General features: G+C 44.0%; 1 protein-coding gene and 1 non-coding gene across 3 annotated transcripts; one reads left to right on the top strand and one right to left on the bottom strand.

Moving 5' to 3' along the window:
- Positions 1–6,035: 6,035 nt before the first annotated feature.
- trnar-ccg lies at positions 6,036–6,108 on the bottom strand. Its single transcript has one exon. It is a non-coding gene; the product is annotated as a tRNA-Arg (tRNA).
- Positions 6,109–10,486: 4,378 nt separating this feature from the next.
- On the top strand, positions 10,487–16,394 carry kpna2.S (karyopherin alpha-2 subunit like S homeolog). Of its 2 annotated transcripts, XM_018237245.2 has the most exons (11): positions 10,487–10,621; positions 11,282–11,386; positions 11,464–11,604; positions 12,326–12,414; positions 13,114–13,382; positions 13,599–13,693; positions 14,348–14,611; positions 14,708–14,941; positions 15,123–15,305; positions 15,424–15,573; positions 15,763–16,394. In XM_018237245.2, exons 2-11 carry the CDS (start codon positions 11,324–11,326, stop codon positions 15,853–15,855), a joined length of 1,581 nt encoding a protein of 526 aa, XP_018092734.1. In that variant the 5' UTR covers positions 10,487–10,621; positions 11,282–11,323; the 3' UTR covers positions 15,856–16,394. The 2 variants fall into 2 exon arrangements, with proteins under 2 accessions (XP_018092734.1, NP_001080433.1); NM_001086964.1 differs by lacking the exon at positions 10,487–10,621 and having other exon boundaries at positions 11,324–11,386.
- The last annotated feature ends 275 nt before the right edge of the window (positions 16,395–16,669 follow it).

Genomic DNA, 16,669 nt, shown 5'->3' on the forward strand with positions numbered 1-16,669 from the left:
CTCAGGCTTTGCCTTTAAAACATTTTATTTCAGCGGAATTCACACACAAGCTTTCGGGGGAAAACCCCTTCCTCAGGTGCATTACACACACAGTGAACCTCATTTAAATGCCCCTTACATCATGTGACCATTCACCAATTTCATTAACCCCTTAACATCTTGATACAAAAAATCTTTATTCCATAGCCATACAGTCTCAATTCATTTTAGGTGCATAATTCAATACCTGTAATACATAAATAATTTATCTTAGTTAAAACCAGTCAATACAATTAATACATCATACAAATTGATCCAATATCAGAAAAATTCTTTTAAATACTATTCAGTTATAAAAAGCATTGCAAACTAAAATTTTCATTTAATCCCATCGGCATAAGAGAATCTAATCGTTTTCTAACAGTAATGTTAGAAAAACAAGCTTTCCTACATTATTCTTCCTAATTGTAACTCCATGAGGGTTTCATGAACCCAGACGCGTGTCACTCTTGCTAAGGGCTGGACTGAAATCTGATTACCAGATTTCCATTGGTGGGGCAGAAATATCCTTTGCACTTGCAGCCCAGGAGCCCAGAGCAGGAAATGACATGTGGATGTACAAACAAACTTCCTGTTAGCTTTTTTCTAGGGGTGTTCCCTTCAGTTATTAACAGTGAGCTCCTTTGTAAATGCAAAATATATCATAAAATGTAGCAAAATCACATTTTTGGCATGATTGGAGAAGGAGTGTTTGGTCCTAAAAATCGCACAACAGTAATAGGGTAGCAAAGATAAAGAAGTCCATATTTATCATGCAGTGCAGATTTGCATTCAAACCCCTTGTGTCTGTGCAGTCCCACAATCCCAATTATCCTGTAGCCTCTTACCTGGAAGCCTCACCAGCTAATTCATCTGAGCACAGTTGTTCACCATTGGTGCTAACAAAAAAGGGCCCTTTATACAGTGCTGGGAGCTATGGTTGCCACCTGCCTGGTATTTTACCGGCCTGGCCAGTAAAAACTAAGCTTGATCCCAATGTTATTAATAGGGGAAATGCATAAAAATATAGGAAGGAGCGGTATTCTTTTAAAGAAAAAGTGGCAACCCTACTGGGAGCCAAAAGTGGTTCCCTTGGTTGCAACATATGTTGCTATTGTACAGTAGTGGCACAGTGGGGGGAGGAGTAGGTGCCACGGGATGTGTTAACGAGGTGCTCGGAGCTTTGTCTATTGCTCCTCATTGCTGGGAAGGCTATTTTGGGGGTCTGTCTTTGTGCTGGTGTCTCCCCTTGCATGTTTAGGGAGTTGCCCCTGGTAACAGACCTTCAATTCAGCCCAGTTCTGAGAAGATACATATTATAAATAACCACTCCCTGACCTTCTACCACCAATGTTCATTCTTTTTTACTTTAAAGGTCTGCAGCAAAAACACTAAAAATAACTGGAGCGTTTCGTTTTCCGAGGTCGCCCGAAGTTTCCTCGTCAGGCAACTTTGGAAAACTAAGTGCTCAGAGTGCCATCCCGTCAGCCGTTTCGATTCTAGCTGGCGGTAAGGCTTTTTGGGGAGATTAGTCGCCCGAAGAAGAGGCGATTAGTTGACAGGGCGACTAAATCTCTCGGAATCTTGCCGTGTGTCTCTGACCTAAAACAATAATATTCTTTTATGATACTAGAATACAATTACAAGATGGCAATCTGATCGGTCCCTGGATCGGCTTGTACTATGAGCCATCTGCCATATTTTCCCTCCCTTGCTAAAAAGCCATCCAACCCGTTCTTAAAGCTATCTAATGTATCAGCCTGTACCACTGATTCAGGGAGAGAATTCCACATCTTCACGGCTCTCACTGTAAAAAAACCCTCTTCTGAATATGTAGCCGGAACCTCCTTTCTTCTAATAGGAAGATTAAGGGGCAGATTCACTAACTTCGAGTGAAGGATTCGAATGAAAAAAATTCGAATTTCGAAGTATTTTTTGGGTACTTCGACCATCCAATTGGTTAAATTCGTTCGAATTCGAACAAATCTAAGTAAAAATCGTTCGACTATTCGACCATTCGATAGTCAAAGTACTTTCCCTTTAAAAAAAACTTCGACCCCCTACTTCGGCAGATAAAACCTACCGAAGTCAATGTTAGCCTATGGGGAAGGTCCCCATAGGTTTGCTAACCTTTTTTTGATCGAAGGATTTTCCTTCGATCGTTGGATTAAAATCGTTCGATTCGAAGGATTTAATCGTTCGATCGAACGAAAAATCCTTCGATCGATCGATCGCAGGATTAGCGCTAAATCCTTCGACTTCGATATTCGAAGTCGAACGATTTCAATTCGAGGGTCGAATTTCGAAGTATTTTTAACTTCGAAATTCGACCCTTAATGAATCTGCCCCTAATTGTTCATTGCTTTTGGTTAATGGCAGAAGCTGTAAAACTTGCCATTGTGGCTACCGGTCTTATTGCCATGGTAACAGGAGCCATTCTCCAAATAAACAATTTACCTCTTTATATACAGTGTCAGTTTTGCTCCCCCCTCCCATTTGTCAGATTTACATTTGCCATGATAAAGCTTCTTTATTTATCTTTGTGGATTCTATGTGCCCCTCACCCAGTACAGGCTCACCAGAGAATGGAACTACAAACCAGGAATTACAGAATAATATTGTAGAGCAAAGGGTAAAGTGCAGCACTCCCCAGGCCTACATCTCCCAGCATCCCCTGGAAGACTTTAGCTGAATCCCAAAGATGTCCACATTAAAGGAATACATTTAAGAAAAGTCTATGCTGCTGCCAAACTAGTGATCTGGGTCAGACTTAGCCAGGTATTATTAACCAAGGTGTTGGGGCTGAAAAAGTGCCCTTTATGATGCCTTTAATAAAGTCATTCCTACAATAAAGAATATGAGCAAATTCCATTCACAGATGTAATCTGGGTGTCCCGGGGGAAAGAACCCCCTTACCCTTAACTGTAGGATACCAGGAGATATTTATTCCTAGAGTATGGGATCCAAGCAGATAATAAGCCCCCACAACCTAGATCCAATGAGCTAAATATCCCCCCAAGAGAATAATCCCAGAGAAGCTCTTGGCACCAGGCACCCACCTCTCCCCCCAGCTGCTGGTGATGCAGAGGTTGCACAGAGGAAGAGGCACAGTCAGTGCTGGAATCATTCTGCCAGGGATGAAATTCAGCAGCTGAGACAGAGACTGATCTCCATTCCCCAGGCTCATGCTAATGACGGGGCAGCCTTGGGGGAACCTGAATGGAATTGCTGGCCAGGCGATTGAGGTAACTAAAAACTTCTCTAATAGCCTGTGGCGAGCCAAATACTCACAGAAGTCTGGCCCCTGGCTCAGATCTGGCTCTTTATTTGGAAACATTACAGAATGAGGACAATTATCACAAAGATCCTGGTATTTCCCCTGATGGGAGAGGTGCTGCATCCTGAATTAAGCTTCTCTCTCTCCCAATGGCTTCCAAAATGTAAAATTCCCACCCACTATCTCTCAGCAACTTACTGGTGACCCCCCCCCCATTTTTTATTCTTATTAGTTACAAGGGTTTAAAGGGGTGCTTCACCTTTACATTAACCTTTGGTATGTTATAGAATGGCTATAAGCATTTTTTCAGTTACTGTTCATTTTTTGTTTTTTTATAGTTTTTAAATGATCTGCTGCCTTCTTTTGATTATTACAGCTTTCAAATGGGGGTCACTGACTCCCATCTAACAACAAATGCTCTGTAAGGCTACCAATTTATTGTTATTGCTACTTTTTATTACTCCTCTTTCTTTTCGGGCCTCTCCTATTTATATTCCAGTCTCTTATTCAAATCAATGCATGGTTGCTAGGTAATTTAAACCATAGCAACCTGATTGCTGAAATTGCAAACTGGAGAGCTGCTGAATAAAAAGCCCTTTAAGGGGTCATTTATTTGTATCCATGTATCTTTTCGTTCACATTAATAGAATCGGGAGACAAAAACAAAGTGCAACAGATGTTTTACCAATGGAGATCTGGTTTATCACCAGTGAAAGCATTTACAGGAGATTAGTCGCCTGTAGAAGAAGAGAGTTATCGTTGGTGACTAATCTCCCCGTGTGACACCAGAGGTCTATTCATTATCAGTAAATCACTCATTTTCCCTACAATGGGGCTCTGGTATCATCGCCTTTAAAAGTCTGTTATCTTCCATCCCAAATAAAAACATGGGGTTCAGGTATCATCTCCTTCCTTCTCCCGTTATCTTCCTTGCCTAATAATAAAATGGGGTTTGGCTATCCTCACAGGCAAAAAAATAAATTACAATTTTTACTTTCTTTAATGAAAAAGAAATCTATCTCCAATATACTTTAAATTAAAAATGTGCACTGTTTGTATAAGAAACCTGATTGTATTGCAGTGAAATTCCCCCTTTATTTACTTGCTCTGACAGCTGTGGATAGGAATTGTCAGACGGTCCCTAACTGCTCTGCAGGGAAAACACTCATACTTATAAACAGCAGGGGAGCCCCCACCTTATTTCCCAGCAATGCAGAACTCAAGCAGCTTTGTTTGTTTCCCTGTAGAGCAGTCGGCGACTGTTTAGAGATTTGTATTGGATTTTATTTTTGCCTTTACATCCCCTTTACTGCTTCCAACTCCAGCTGCAGGGACAAAGATCATGGAGCCAGATTTAAACAGATAAACTGGGATTCTATTTGGAGGATTATTTTGCTGCAGCCACTGGTTCTGCTGAGTTGGAGAAAGTTTATATTAAACAATAAAAAAAAAAACTATAAAAACCACATTAGATTACATAAGAACACAGGACTCGGTGCAGTCTGCATATTCTGATTATTCATCAGTCTTGATCTAGTGGCTTCTGGCAGATGTTATTTGACTTGTGCTGTTTTGATAATTTATGACGATCCCTAAGCAGCCCAGACCGCACTGAGCATGTGCACAGTCTTGGTCTTGCAAAGATGTATAACAAAGTTACAAGCTGGTGACCCCCTGTGGCCAACTTTGAAAGCATAAATCATTTGTTTGATTAGTCATGTGGTGCAGTAAGTGCATGTTTATGTAAGGGATGCACCAAATCCACTATTTTGAATTCGGCCGAACCCCCGCATCCTTTGCGATAGATTCGGCCGAATACCGAATCCGCATATGCAAATTAGTGTTGGGAAGGGTAAAACATTATTACTTCCTGGTTTTATGACAAAAAGTCACGCAATTTCCCTCCCCGCCCCTAATTTGTATATGCAAATTAGGATTCCTGCTGAAAAAGGCTGAATCCTGAATCCTGGATTCGGTGCATCCCTAGTATATGTTTAGTATACAAAATACAGCATTTCTAGCCTTATTCGATTTTAGACTTTACTTCCCCTTGAAGCTGATATTTGCTATAAAGCGGAAGAGAGGAAGGTAAAGACAGAAGAAAAGGTAATGAGCAAACGAGTCAGACTCAGAGTAGCCAGTAGTGCAAGAGAATGATGGAGGAGAAACAAAAGTGCAGAACAGGAGAGATAATGGGGATAGAAGGTGGGAAAGAATGAGTTGGGACTGTGAGTGAATCGGACAGGACACACAGGAGATGGGGAAGCAGGAGACAGAGGGTTAAACCACTGACGTCAATCAGAGAGCAGGTGGAGCTTTGTATCTAGTGACACCTAGTGGTCATACCAGTGTAACACTTGCATTTATTAGGGAGAAGAATTTCTGCCTTCAAGTAAATGTCTCCCGAGACTGGTGAAATACTGACACCAAGTGGTCGCCATGCGCAACTGCAACACAACATTTCTTTGGGCGCAATGAAAAGAGCAATAAAGCTACGAGCCCCGATGGCAGCAGTGTTATTAGCAGAGGGTTTAGTCGGTGCCCTGGTTGTGTGGGGGAGGGGTGGAGGCACCCAGGAACTGGCGGTAGCAACAGAGATCTGCACGGCAACTTCTCCCTATAGGAAGTTTCTAATAAAACTGGGCAAGTGTCTTGGGTGGGGGGCATTACATTCTGAGAGGGGCGAGAAATAAATGTCGCTGGATAACCTAATAATTAAGAAACAAAATAAAAATATATGCGACCCAGATGGGACTCGAACCCACAATCCCCAGCTCCGGAGGCTGATGCCTTATCCATTAGGCCACTGGGTCAGCGCATGTCTGGCAGCTTGAGCGGCTCTTCTTCTTGACTGCGCCTGTATGACAACTCCGCCCATTTGTCTATTATAGTAATGTCCATAGAGACGCGGCACTGGCAGAATTGAGGCTTGGAACGCATCAGGCAGCCACGTGCTCCAGGTCTTTATTTGTTCTTTCTACTGTCGGAATTCAACTTCATTTTCCCCCAAACAGCTCCGAATGTTACATGATTGCTTTCAGAGTGAAATCTTTGGCTAATATTATGCACCAATTCTTAGAAATGCGGCTGATACTTAGTCCCCACTCCCTGCATTGTTATTTGCATCTGATACACCCAGTCCTGGGTAAATGGACCCTTAATCCAAACTACAAAAAGTTACGTTGCACACCCAGGGGTGCCATCAGAATTCAAGGACCCGGCTGACAAAATGTTTTGGCCCCAGACCCCACAGCACAGTAAAAAGCCACCCAAACATGGGTGATAAACAGGACCGCCACCAGAAATCGCAGGGCCCCATACGACAAAATTTCCTGGGCCCCCGGGCTGCACCCACCTACAGGTCCGCCTTCCCCACAGTTCCGCCCCCCACCACACAGTAAAAAAACAAAAAAAATATTGGTGGCTAGAGTTCCCACATGTTTATAAAAAATAAAAAAATATTGGTGGCTAGGACCCCACACTACGACTTTGAATTGAACTATTCAAACTAAAAATCGTTCGACTATTTGACCATTCGATAGTCAAAGTACTGTCTCTTTAAAAAAAAACTTTGACCCCCTAGTTTGCCACCTAAAACCTACCGAAGTCAATGTTAGCCTATGGGGAAGGTCCCCATAGGCTTTCTAAGCTTTTGGGGACCTTAGCCGGCGGGGTGGCACTCGAACGCTTTATTTTCCAAAGCCGTCCGAAGGACTTCGGAAAACGAAGCGCTCCAAGTACCATCCCGCTGGCGATTTACATTCTAGCCGGCGGGAGGCAGTTCTGGGAGATTAGTCGCCACGAAGAAGAGGAGATTTGTCGCCGGGCGACTAATCTCCCCGAATCTGAACGTGTGCCCTGACCCTAAAATCCCATTGGTGGCCAGGGTCCCCCCTACAACTTAAAAAAACTATTGGTGGTCAGGAGCCCCCATAAAAGTTAAAAAAGCGTCATTGGTGCCCAGCCCCCCCACACACACACACACACACACAAGGTAAAAAAAAATTGGTGGTCAGGGAGCCCATATAAAAAAAAATGTAAATGGTGGCCAGACCCCACCCGTACAAGTTAAAAATACTATTGGTGGTCGGCAGTAATATAATTTTCGGCTTAGTGAGTCGGTGGGCGACTAATCTCCCCGGAATCTTAGAGTGTGTCACCACCCTAGAGTTTTTCTTGAAAACTTTTCAGCAATCAGGCTTGCAAGGCAGATAAATTGGTGTGTAGAGAAATTCTCCTAGTTGATCTTTAATGCTAAGAACAGCAGCGTGGCCATATGCACTCCAAGGATTCCACAAAGTGCCACAAAAGTTAAAAAAAATCTTTCTTTGCAGTCTACATTAAAATAGTCAACATTCCATTTGCCCTACATATATTATGTCTGAAAGACATGCTGTATAGACAGTGATATTGACAAGTTGCAATTGGTTTTTACTTGTGGTTATTGAGTTATTTAGCTTTTTTTTCAGCAGCTCACCAATTTTCAGTTTCAGCAATCTGGTTGCTAGGGTCCAAATTCCGCAACAACCATGCACTGATTTGAATAAGAGACTGGAATACGTGAATAGAAAAATGAGTAATGAAGAGTAGCAATATCAATACATTTGTAGCCTTACAGAGCATTTGTTTTGTAGATGAGGTAAGGGACCCCCATTTAATAGCTGAAAGGAGTAAAATAATAAAGGCAAATGTTTATAAAAATAAACAATGACCAAATTGCTTAGAATTAGCCATTCTAGAACATACTAATCAGAGTTGGGCCAGTCACCCTAGGCAACCTGGCCGGTCGTGGGGCCGGCTGGTCGCGCGCATGTGCAAACTGGCACTCTCATGCACATGAGTGAAATGCTGCTTGTGTCGCGCATGAGCGAACCGACGCACACGCATGTGTGGAAGCGAAAATACATGGCAAATAGAACATACAGGCGGAGAGAGGGGACCAGACTGAAGTAGGCAACAGAGAAGGTAAGTGCCTGGTGTCCCCCAGCTTTTGTGCCCTAGGCACGTGCCTATTCTGCCTACCCCTAGTTCCGGCCCTGATACGAACAGTTAACTTAAAGGGGAACCACCAATTTAATGCAAACATCAAATTATTTATTTATTTTTTAATTTCAACTTTCATGGCCCATGTGGAATCCTTGGAGTGTCTATGGGGGTAGGTAACCCGCGGCTCAGGAGCCTCATGCGGCTCTTCATCCTGCTTGCTGCAGCTCAGTCTTGCGGCTTTGCCTGTCACGTCGTCTATACAGCCCTTGCACCTGCTGGCGGTTCTTGAGTGTGCGACCGCAGAAAGCTAATGGTTAGAATCCCGCGGTCGCACACTCAGGAAGCCGCCAGCAGGTGTGAGGGCTGTATAGACGTCCCAGGAGTGACAGGCAAGACCGAGCCGCAGCAAGATGATTCATTATGGTCCTTACCAAGGTCACACACTCAAGACAAGAGAGGGAAGATCAGCATGGAGCTTCAGAAACAGAAGTCACATTAAACAGATGAGAACACTAGCATTTAATAGCGCTGTTTCGTGTTTAATTTATTTCATAGTAGGCCTACACATACACATTGCACTTCTGTTTGATGTATTCTGTTGTTGTAACGGTTAAAATTGAAAAAAGTTTAAAACTTTTAAAAGTTTATAATCTGTGTTATGTTTTGTGGCTCCAGACTATTTTTCTTTAGTGTTAGAGGGGGCAAAATGGCTCTTTTCATAGTAAAGGTTGCTGACCCCTGGTCTATGCCCTTACTTCTGTTTCTTGTGATTTGGCACTCCCTATGCTGTGGGTCTGGGTTTGGTACAACTTGACCACTTTGCCTACTCAGTGAGTTAACATACTGGTTCCTACATGCCCCCCTAATATTTAATGGATCCCTACTGCAATGCCTGTAACAGCCATTCCTGAGCTAAAGCATCCGCACTGCCTGCAGTCCTGGGCTAGTGGATCCCATTCCATGACATGTGGGTGGCAAATTCAGTCCTGGTCTAGTGGATCCCAACTCCCTGCCATTTGTGAGTTAAGCTGGCCATACACAGGCCGTTTAAAAGCTGCCGACAGACCATGTCGGCAGCTTATCGGCCTGTGCGTGGAACCCTCCGATGGGTAGGATTGCCACCTGGCTGGTATTTTACCGGCCTGGTTGTTAAAAATGATGGCTGATCGCAATGTTATTAATAGGGAAAAAAGATAAATATATAGGAAGGCCGGTATTTTTTTCCAGAAAAGGTGGCAACCCTACCGACGGGCTTCCCCAAAAGTCGGCCAGATGTCGATCGGGCAGGGTTAAAAATTCCGTCGGATCACGGCTGCATCTGTTTGTTGATGTGGTTCCGCAATCTGACCGTCCATATTGGCTACATTATGAGGGCCCAACGATCAAATCAGCCCGATATCGCCCACCTCAATGTGGGCATATCGGGGAGAGATCCGCTCGTTTCGTCACCTTTAGTCCTTGACTAACATGGCAGTTTTTTGTGAAGGGCACAGGAGGGGTGATTTGTGGGGTCATTATTAGGGTTGCCACCTTTTTTGTAAAAAATGCCGGCTTTCCTATATATTTCGATTTTTCCCCTAATAACATTGGGGTCAAACATAATTTTTACCAGCCAGGCTAGTATACCATCCAGGTGGCAACCCTACTGACTATTCATAAAGGCATACAGCTGTCCAGGCCTGGGGTTCAAAATTAGGTTTGCCACCTGGCCAGTAGCCGGGCCAAATGATGGTTGATCCCAAAGTTATGGAAAAAAGATAAATATATTTTTTTCAGAAAAGGTGGCAACCCTAAATAAACCCTGTTGTTTCAAATAGACAGAGGCCAAACACTGTCTATAGCATCTTACAGCTGCCCTGGTTGTACAGTGAATGAGACAACAATGACAAGTCAGCCTGGGGAGCTTTGTCATGGGACAGTGTATTGTCATTGGGACGTTCATTTGCCCCCTGCTGTTGTATAACGCCATTACCCCACCCCACGAAACGTTCCATTGCTTCTTGGAGGGGTATAATGACATAGGAAAGTTATTTTGCCATGAGGTGATTATTTTGTCATGAGTCAGACACGTTGCTGCCCCTCAAGAGCTGACAGGGAGGGGCAATTTCCTTCTCGGGACAGAGAGACACTACACAATATAACCTCATAGTTCCCATTAGATCGGCGCACTCAATACATCTCGCGAGAATTCGCATATGTTCTCTCTTAAATTCAAAAGCAGCCAATGGTGCCGCTGCTTGTGCTCGAACTGACCAATAGTAGCCGAGCTGAGTTAGACATTTAAATCCATGAAGCCGGGAGGTGGAAGCAGTCTGTTGAGATCCGCTGGCAGAGCAAGAGGTACAGTGGTGCCGGGGTTCAGGGAAGTGGGGACGATGACAATAAGTTATGAGGCTATGCATAAGGTTTCCTGTTGCCATTAGAGGTCGGAAGGGGAGACGTTTTCTAGAGGTGTCACTGTCACCGACGTTTCTGCCGACCGGCCTGGCACTGACTGACTGACTGGGTTCTCGGGGTCGGGGGTCGCATTATGCCGAGTAAAGACACTTGCTCATTTGGGGAGAGGGTAGACGTTACTGTGCCTGGGGGAGGCTGTGTATTGCACAATCGCCGATTTGGGGGGTGAAGAAACCAAACTCTGATTTGGTAGGTGGACAGGTTGAACCCCTAAAATTCAGTTGGAGGGTGGACTGTGCCCCTGACACGCACTCCTTTATTTTTGGGGTTTTTGTTGGTCGAGGCTGTGCCTCGCTGCCCTGGAGAGAGGGGGAGAGTCAGTCAGTTAATGATGGGCAGAAGTCTTTGCTGGGTGGAACCCTGAGCTGTAGGAACTGGATTTCATTTGACATTTGGGTGGCGTGTGGTAGTGACGGTCTGTTGCAGCTTCAAATGCCCCTGAGGTTGTTGGGTAATGGGCCCCATGGTTGTATTGTGCTGAGGGGCAGTTATTGGGAATGGAAGCATATGGCACAGATCTGATGGATTTCTCTTTCCTTGTAGCTGTTGTGACCTGTTCTTTCTGTGACTTTATCCTCTGCGAAAATGTCCAACAATGAGAATGGTGCCCGTCTCACTAGGTTCAAGAACAAGGGCAAGGACTCCACGGTGAGTACATGGGACAATGTTGTGCTTTACTGTAGTTATGGGCCTTCCTCTCACTCACACTGCTCTTTCCACGGCAGGAAATGAGGAGGAGGAGGATTGAGGTGAACGTGGAGCTGCGTAAGGCCAAGAAAGATGATCAGATGCTAAAGAGGAGAAATGTCAGCACCTTCCCAGATGAGCCAACCTCTCCCCTCCAGGAGAAGAACCAGAATGGGCAGGTAGGTGGTCATTCCAAATGTTGAACCAGTCGTGGCTGTCAGGCTGATGCATAGTTTGGGTGGGGTTTTTAGATGTTTGTGGTATTTAGTAGATGTAGATTCTAAGCGAGGTACCCTTAAACTGGCCGTAAAGTTAACAAACCTTTAAGATTGTTCGTTTTTCACTAGACACTTGTAGCTGAATCGTCGGATATCCAGGTAGAAACAATAGAATTCTAACGATTCATTGTTAAAATCTGGCTGATGTTTGAGCTCATTCAAAGGCGCCCAATCAAAAGTTTTCTTACCTGGCTAATTCTCAAGCTGACGTATTATGTCAAGCTTGTCTCCCACCATACACACGCAATGAACATCATACAATATTTTTGCATCTTTGGCCATTCTCTAATGGGTCTGTCAGTGCTTGGAAACTGGGTGCCCTTTCAAAATGGACCAGTTTGTCATACCCTTCATCATGGCATGGTGACAATCGGATGCCAACTTTTCTGTATCCTCTCCTAAGTAGAAAATCTATCATCCCTGTACTGGTTTGTTTCACTATTTCATGCAGATGGAATGCCAACCATTACAAACTCATTTAATTACGCTCCTTTAACGGTACTTGTCATTTTGAAATGCAAATGGGTGGTCTTGTACCGTATTTGGGGCAATTTTCGTTTGCCTTGCAGAGTTGGGGCCCCATTGTAATAAAGTAACAGGGCCTTTACTTACTCCTTTCCAGACCTCTTCACAGTGGAGTGTTGAGGAGATTGTCCGAGGTGTCGCCAACCCTAGCCTGGACATACAGCTACAGGCCACACAGGCTGCAAGGTAAGTTTTCTCGGAGGGGCTGGCATATCCCTCAGCACTTTAGAGATTCTATATTGTTCAGTCCCCGCCTCAGTGGAGCTTACAATCTAAGAACGCACTTTCGTTCTTATTCTCAACCAAAGGTGTGGGCTAATCAAGCATGCACCCTGGGACTAACAAAAGGCTTTTTTTCTTTTTTTTGGCCACCTACACCTTGAGAAAGCTTCCCAGTTCAAGCGGCCATGTTGGGGCAAATAATGAGCGAATGCTGCAACTTGCTCATTATGCATATGTGTGTGTCTTAGAACTGGCACGGGGGTAATTAAATTTAAAAAAAAAAAGTTACTCGCTATTGGTGTGGGCTCTTAAATCTGCACTTTTGTTGGGAATGATATTTATTTATATTTTTTGGCAACAGGTGCCCTTAAAGTCTGTTATTAGAAGCCACTGATCCCGAGTAAGCTGTACAAAGCAGCTTGGGGTGCCTGGGTCTGTGCTATAGGAACTCTCATCTTGTCACACACCCTAAGGCTTCAATGCCCTTTTTTCCCTGGCGTCTCTGAACTAATGCATACATTTGTAGTAAATTGTCTGTATAACTAGTACTCAGTAGAAAGGCTAGATTAAAGACTCTGCTAAGGTATTAAGAGTCTCTCTAATTAGCCAAGTATTGTGCATTTAAATTGCTCGGTCCTAAGGGAACTTGTCCTTCTCAAACAGGAAACTTTTGTCCAGAGAGCGTGAGCCACCAATTGACCGCATCATTAAGGCTGGTCTCATTCCCAAGCTGGTAACTTTTCTGGCCCACTCTGACTGCAGCCCCATTCAGTTTGAGGCTGCCTGGGCTTTGACGAACATTGCTTCTGGAACTTCTGATCAAACCAAGGCTGTTGTTGAAGGCGGTGGTGTCCCGGCCTTCATCTCTCTTTTGGCATCTCCTCATCCTCACATCAGCGAGCAGGCTGTGTGGGCCTTGGGAAACATTGCAGGTAAGAGCTGTGGCATGGCACATGGACATTGTATTTTTTGTACAATAGGACTGAGGGAAATGGTCTACCATAAACTCTTTGTTCATGTAGCCTCTTTATCCATCCTTGTCCCAAGATGCCTTTTACAGTGCGCCTGCCCTCACACTCCCCCTCTACAAGGCATATTGTTTTTGGCTTGGACTATACTGGTACTAACAATTTAGCCTTTTCCCATAGGTGATGGATCTGCTTACAGAGATCTGGTTATTAAACATGGAGCTGTTGGGCCTCTGTTAGCTTTATTGGCTGGTCCTGACCTCTCCACATTAGCTGTAAGTAAAAGTACTTTGCATATTCATACCTTGTGTCTACACTATATTCCTGACCCTTTAGGCTGGAAGCTCTTGCTGGCAGGGCCTTGGTACATAACTGTACTAGTTTGTCAATGTCTCTGGTCCCAGAGCTGCAGAATATGTTGGCTCTTTCCTCATTCTTGGTTATATCATGGAACTAGATCACTAGGGCAGTGTAACAAGAAATCTGCTCTCTCCCTGCCACGACTATCATTCTTGCAATAAAGTCAAAAGATAGCAGCACTCCCATCTTGTAAAGATACAACCGCCTTTAGTATTTCATATGGCAACTCCAGCAATGTTTCAGACCATCCAGGTCCTTTCTCAAGCTTACAATTCCTGCAACCATTCCTGTAATGCCTTGCAAGTCTGTTGTCCTTAATCACAAATCATTGGAACTTGTCATGTCACATTTGCTATTGATACTCATGTCCACAGTATCCAAAAAATTAAATGAAGTTTACAGTAAGAGCAATAGAGCACATATATCGGATTTTGTAAGGAGAGCCCTTGGGTAGCAGAAAGGGAAGTCTGGAAGCTAAATCGGAGAGCTTGTGCTGCAGAAATTTATCTTATCTCTCTAATGCACCGTCAAACCATGTGTAGTACTGATTATCCCTTATGTTCTGCCAGACTGGTTACCTCAGAAACGTTACATGGACTCTTTCAAACTTGTGCCGCAACAAGAATCCAGCCCCACCGCTGGATGCCATTCAGCAGATCTTGCCCACAATAGTGAGACTACTGCATCATGATGACCGAGAGGTACTGGCTGATACCTGCTGGGCAGTGTCCTACCTCACTGATGGTTCAAATGACCGCATCGACGTGGTGGTCCGCACAGGCTTAGTCTCTCGCATTGTCCAGCTACTGGCCTGTGGAGAGCTGACAGTTGTGGTGAGTTACTTTGTGTTTGTTGTTGTGGGCATGATGTCATGATCAACTGGGTAGCTGTTTGGGGGGACTTATGGTAATTTGTATTCCCCTCAACAGACCCCTTGTCTGAGAACTATTGGGAACATTGTGACTGGCACAGATGAGCAGACCCAAGTGGTTCTTGACGCTGGGGCTTTATCTGCCTTTACTGAGCTGCTCACGCACCACAAGAATAACATCCAGAAGGAAGCTGCCTGGACATTGTCCAACATTACTGCTGGGCGTCAGGACCAGATCCAGGAAGTGGTCAATTGTGGGCTAATTCCCTACCTCGTTGAAATCCTTAGGAAGGTAAGAAATTTTAACTTTATCACTTGGCACAGACGACGGCACTTTATGCAGTTAAGACATGTAGGATATCTGGAGCCCCTGGAGTGTGGGCTGCATTCGTCTCTTCCTTTGGATAACCATGAATCGGTGAGTAAGTGGGTTATGGGATCTGATCTTCTGTACCTGCTTATATATTTCACAGGGTGACTACAAGACCCAGAAAGAAGCTATTTGGGCAGTCACAAACTACACAAGTGGGGGAACAATAGATCAAATTATCTACCTCGTCCAATGTGGTATCATCGAGCCTCTGTCAAATCTCCTGTCAGTCAAGGACAGCAAGACTGTGCTGGTCATGCTAGATGCATTCACCAATATATTTGCTGTAAGTTTTCAGAAATACTATGCTTTTTTTTTTGTGTATAGTTTCCCCCCTGGGAATCGAGCTAAGTTGGCCTTGTGCAGCATGGTGCTCTAACATCTGTCCATTCCTTTGTATTCAGGCTGCTGATAAGATTGGGGAAACTGAGAAGCTGTGCCTAATGGTAGAGGAATGTGGTGGTCTTGACCGCATTGAGGCTTTGCAATCTCATGAGAATGAGCAGGTTTACAAAGCATCGGCTGCTCTCATTGAGAAATACTTCTCTGCAGAGGTAAGGGTCTTGCAATTCTACTTCTTATTTAGCGTGAACACTCTCCCCAAATACAGGGTACCCTTGGATAATTGGTTTCTGCCTTTAGTAACAGGTCTCTCTATAAATAAGGTATCCATGCTAATCCCCCCCCCCCCCCCACCAAAAAATTATTGTCCTTGGGCTTCATAATTTGATCTTTGTTTTCAGGATGGAGAAGATGAATCATTGGCTCCTGAGACCACAGCCGACGGCTATGCTTTCCAGGTGGAAGGTGGAACTCACACTACATTTAACTTCTAAAACACTGCCATGTCTGTCCCCTTTTTTTCTATGTGAACCTGCACTTTGTCTTATTTCAAGTGTCTTCTCCACACTGTAAATATACTGTGAATCTTAAATCTGTGTTCAAATTTAATAAAATGTTGTAAATATATTCTTTTTAAATTTACAGCAGGCAGCAGCTGCCAGACCAGCCTTTCTCATTCAAACGCAAAGGTAGCTGTGACCACCATAACCTCTTAATGCAGAGATTTTATTGTTTTGGAACAATTCCAGCCACTGTCAGCACTTAGCACAATTTTAGATAAAGGGGTTTCTGAAAATAAATTGGTAATAAAAATTTGAGTTGTGATCCCCTGTGCCTTATATAAACCACTGTTTGTCTGGTCCTGGGTCCACTTATGTCCAGGTTCAGTAACTAATCCATAGACTTGCCATCTCTGCTCTGAGCCCCCTGTATAACTAAGAACTAGTCTTAGCTTGGAGGCTGCACACTGATGTTCTTTGTACAGCCTCTTTATATTGCAACTGTTTACAATAAATTCCTTTTGGCAAAAAAAGTGACTGATTTTATTTGCTAGCCAGCTAATGGGGAACGTGCAGCATGTCTGGGTTTGTATTGCACAGTGCTGCCAGGGATGTCTAAATGCCTGCAGATTCATCTGGGATGCACTGACAGGATTTAGAAGTAGACAATTACAAGAGTCCTCAGCACTCAACCCATTATCAATATATTTAAGACAGAGACATTTTGTGCATACTGCTACTGAAAAATGCCTTACCCTTCAAACAAAACAGGGATTGTTTGTCCATATATTGCAATATATTTAAGCTG

This window comes from Xenopus laevis, chromosome 9_10S (genome assembly GCF_017654675.1).
Source record: "Xenopus laevis strain J_2021 chromosome 9_10S, Xenopus_laevis_v10.1, whole genome shotgun sequence".
In the NCBI taxonomy this organism is placed as follows: Eukaryota; Metazoa; Chordata; class Amphibia; order Anura; family Pipidae; genus Xenopus; species Xenopus laevis.

Coding starts and splice junctions, on each gene's coding strand:
- kpna2.S (XM_018237245.2), top strand. CDS start 11,324: ATGTCCAACAATGAGAATGGTGCCCGTCTCACTAGGTTCAAGAACAAG. Junction 13,694..14,347: donor CTGACCTCTCCACATTAGCT/GTAAGTAAAAGT, acceptor ATGTTCTGCCAG/ACTGGTTACCTCAGAAACGT. Junction 15,306..15,423: donor CATTCACCAATATATTTGCT/GTAAGTTTTCAG, acceptor CTTTGTATTCAG/GCTGCTGATAAGATTGGGGA.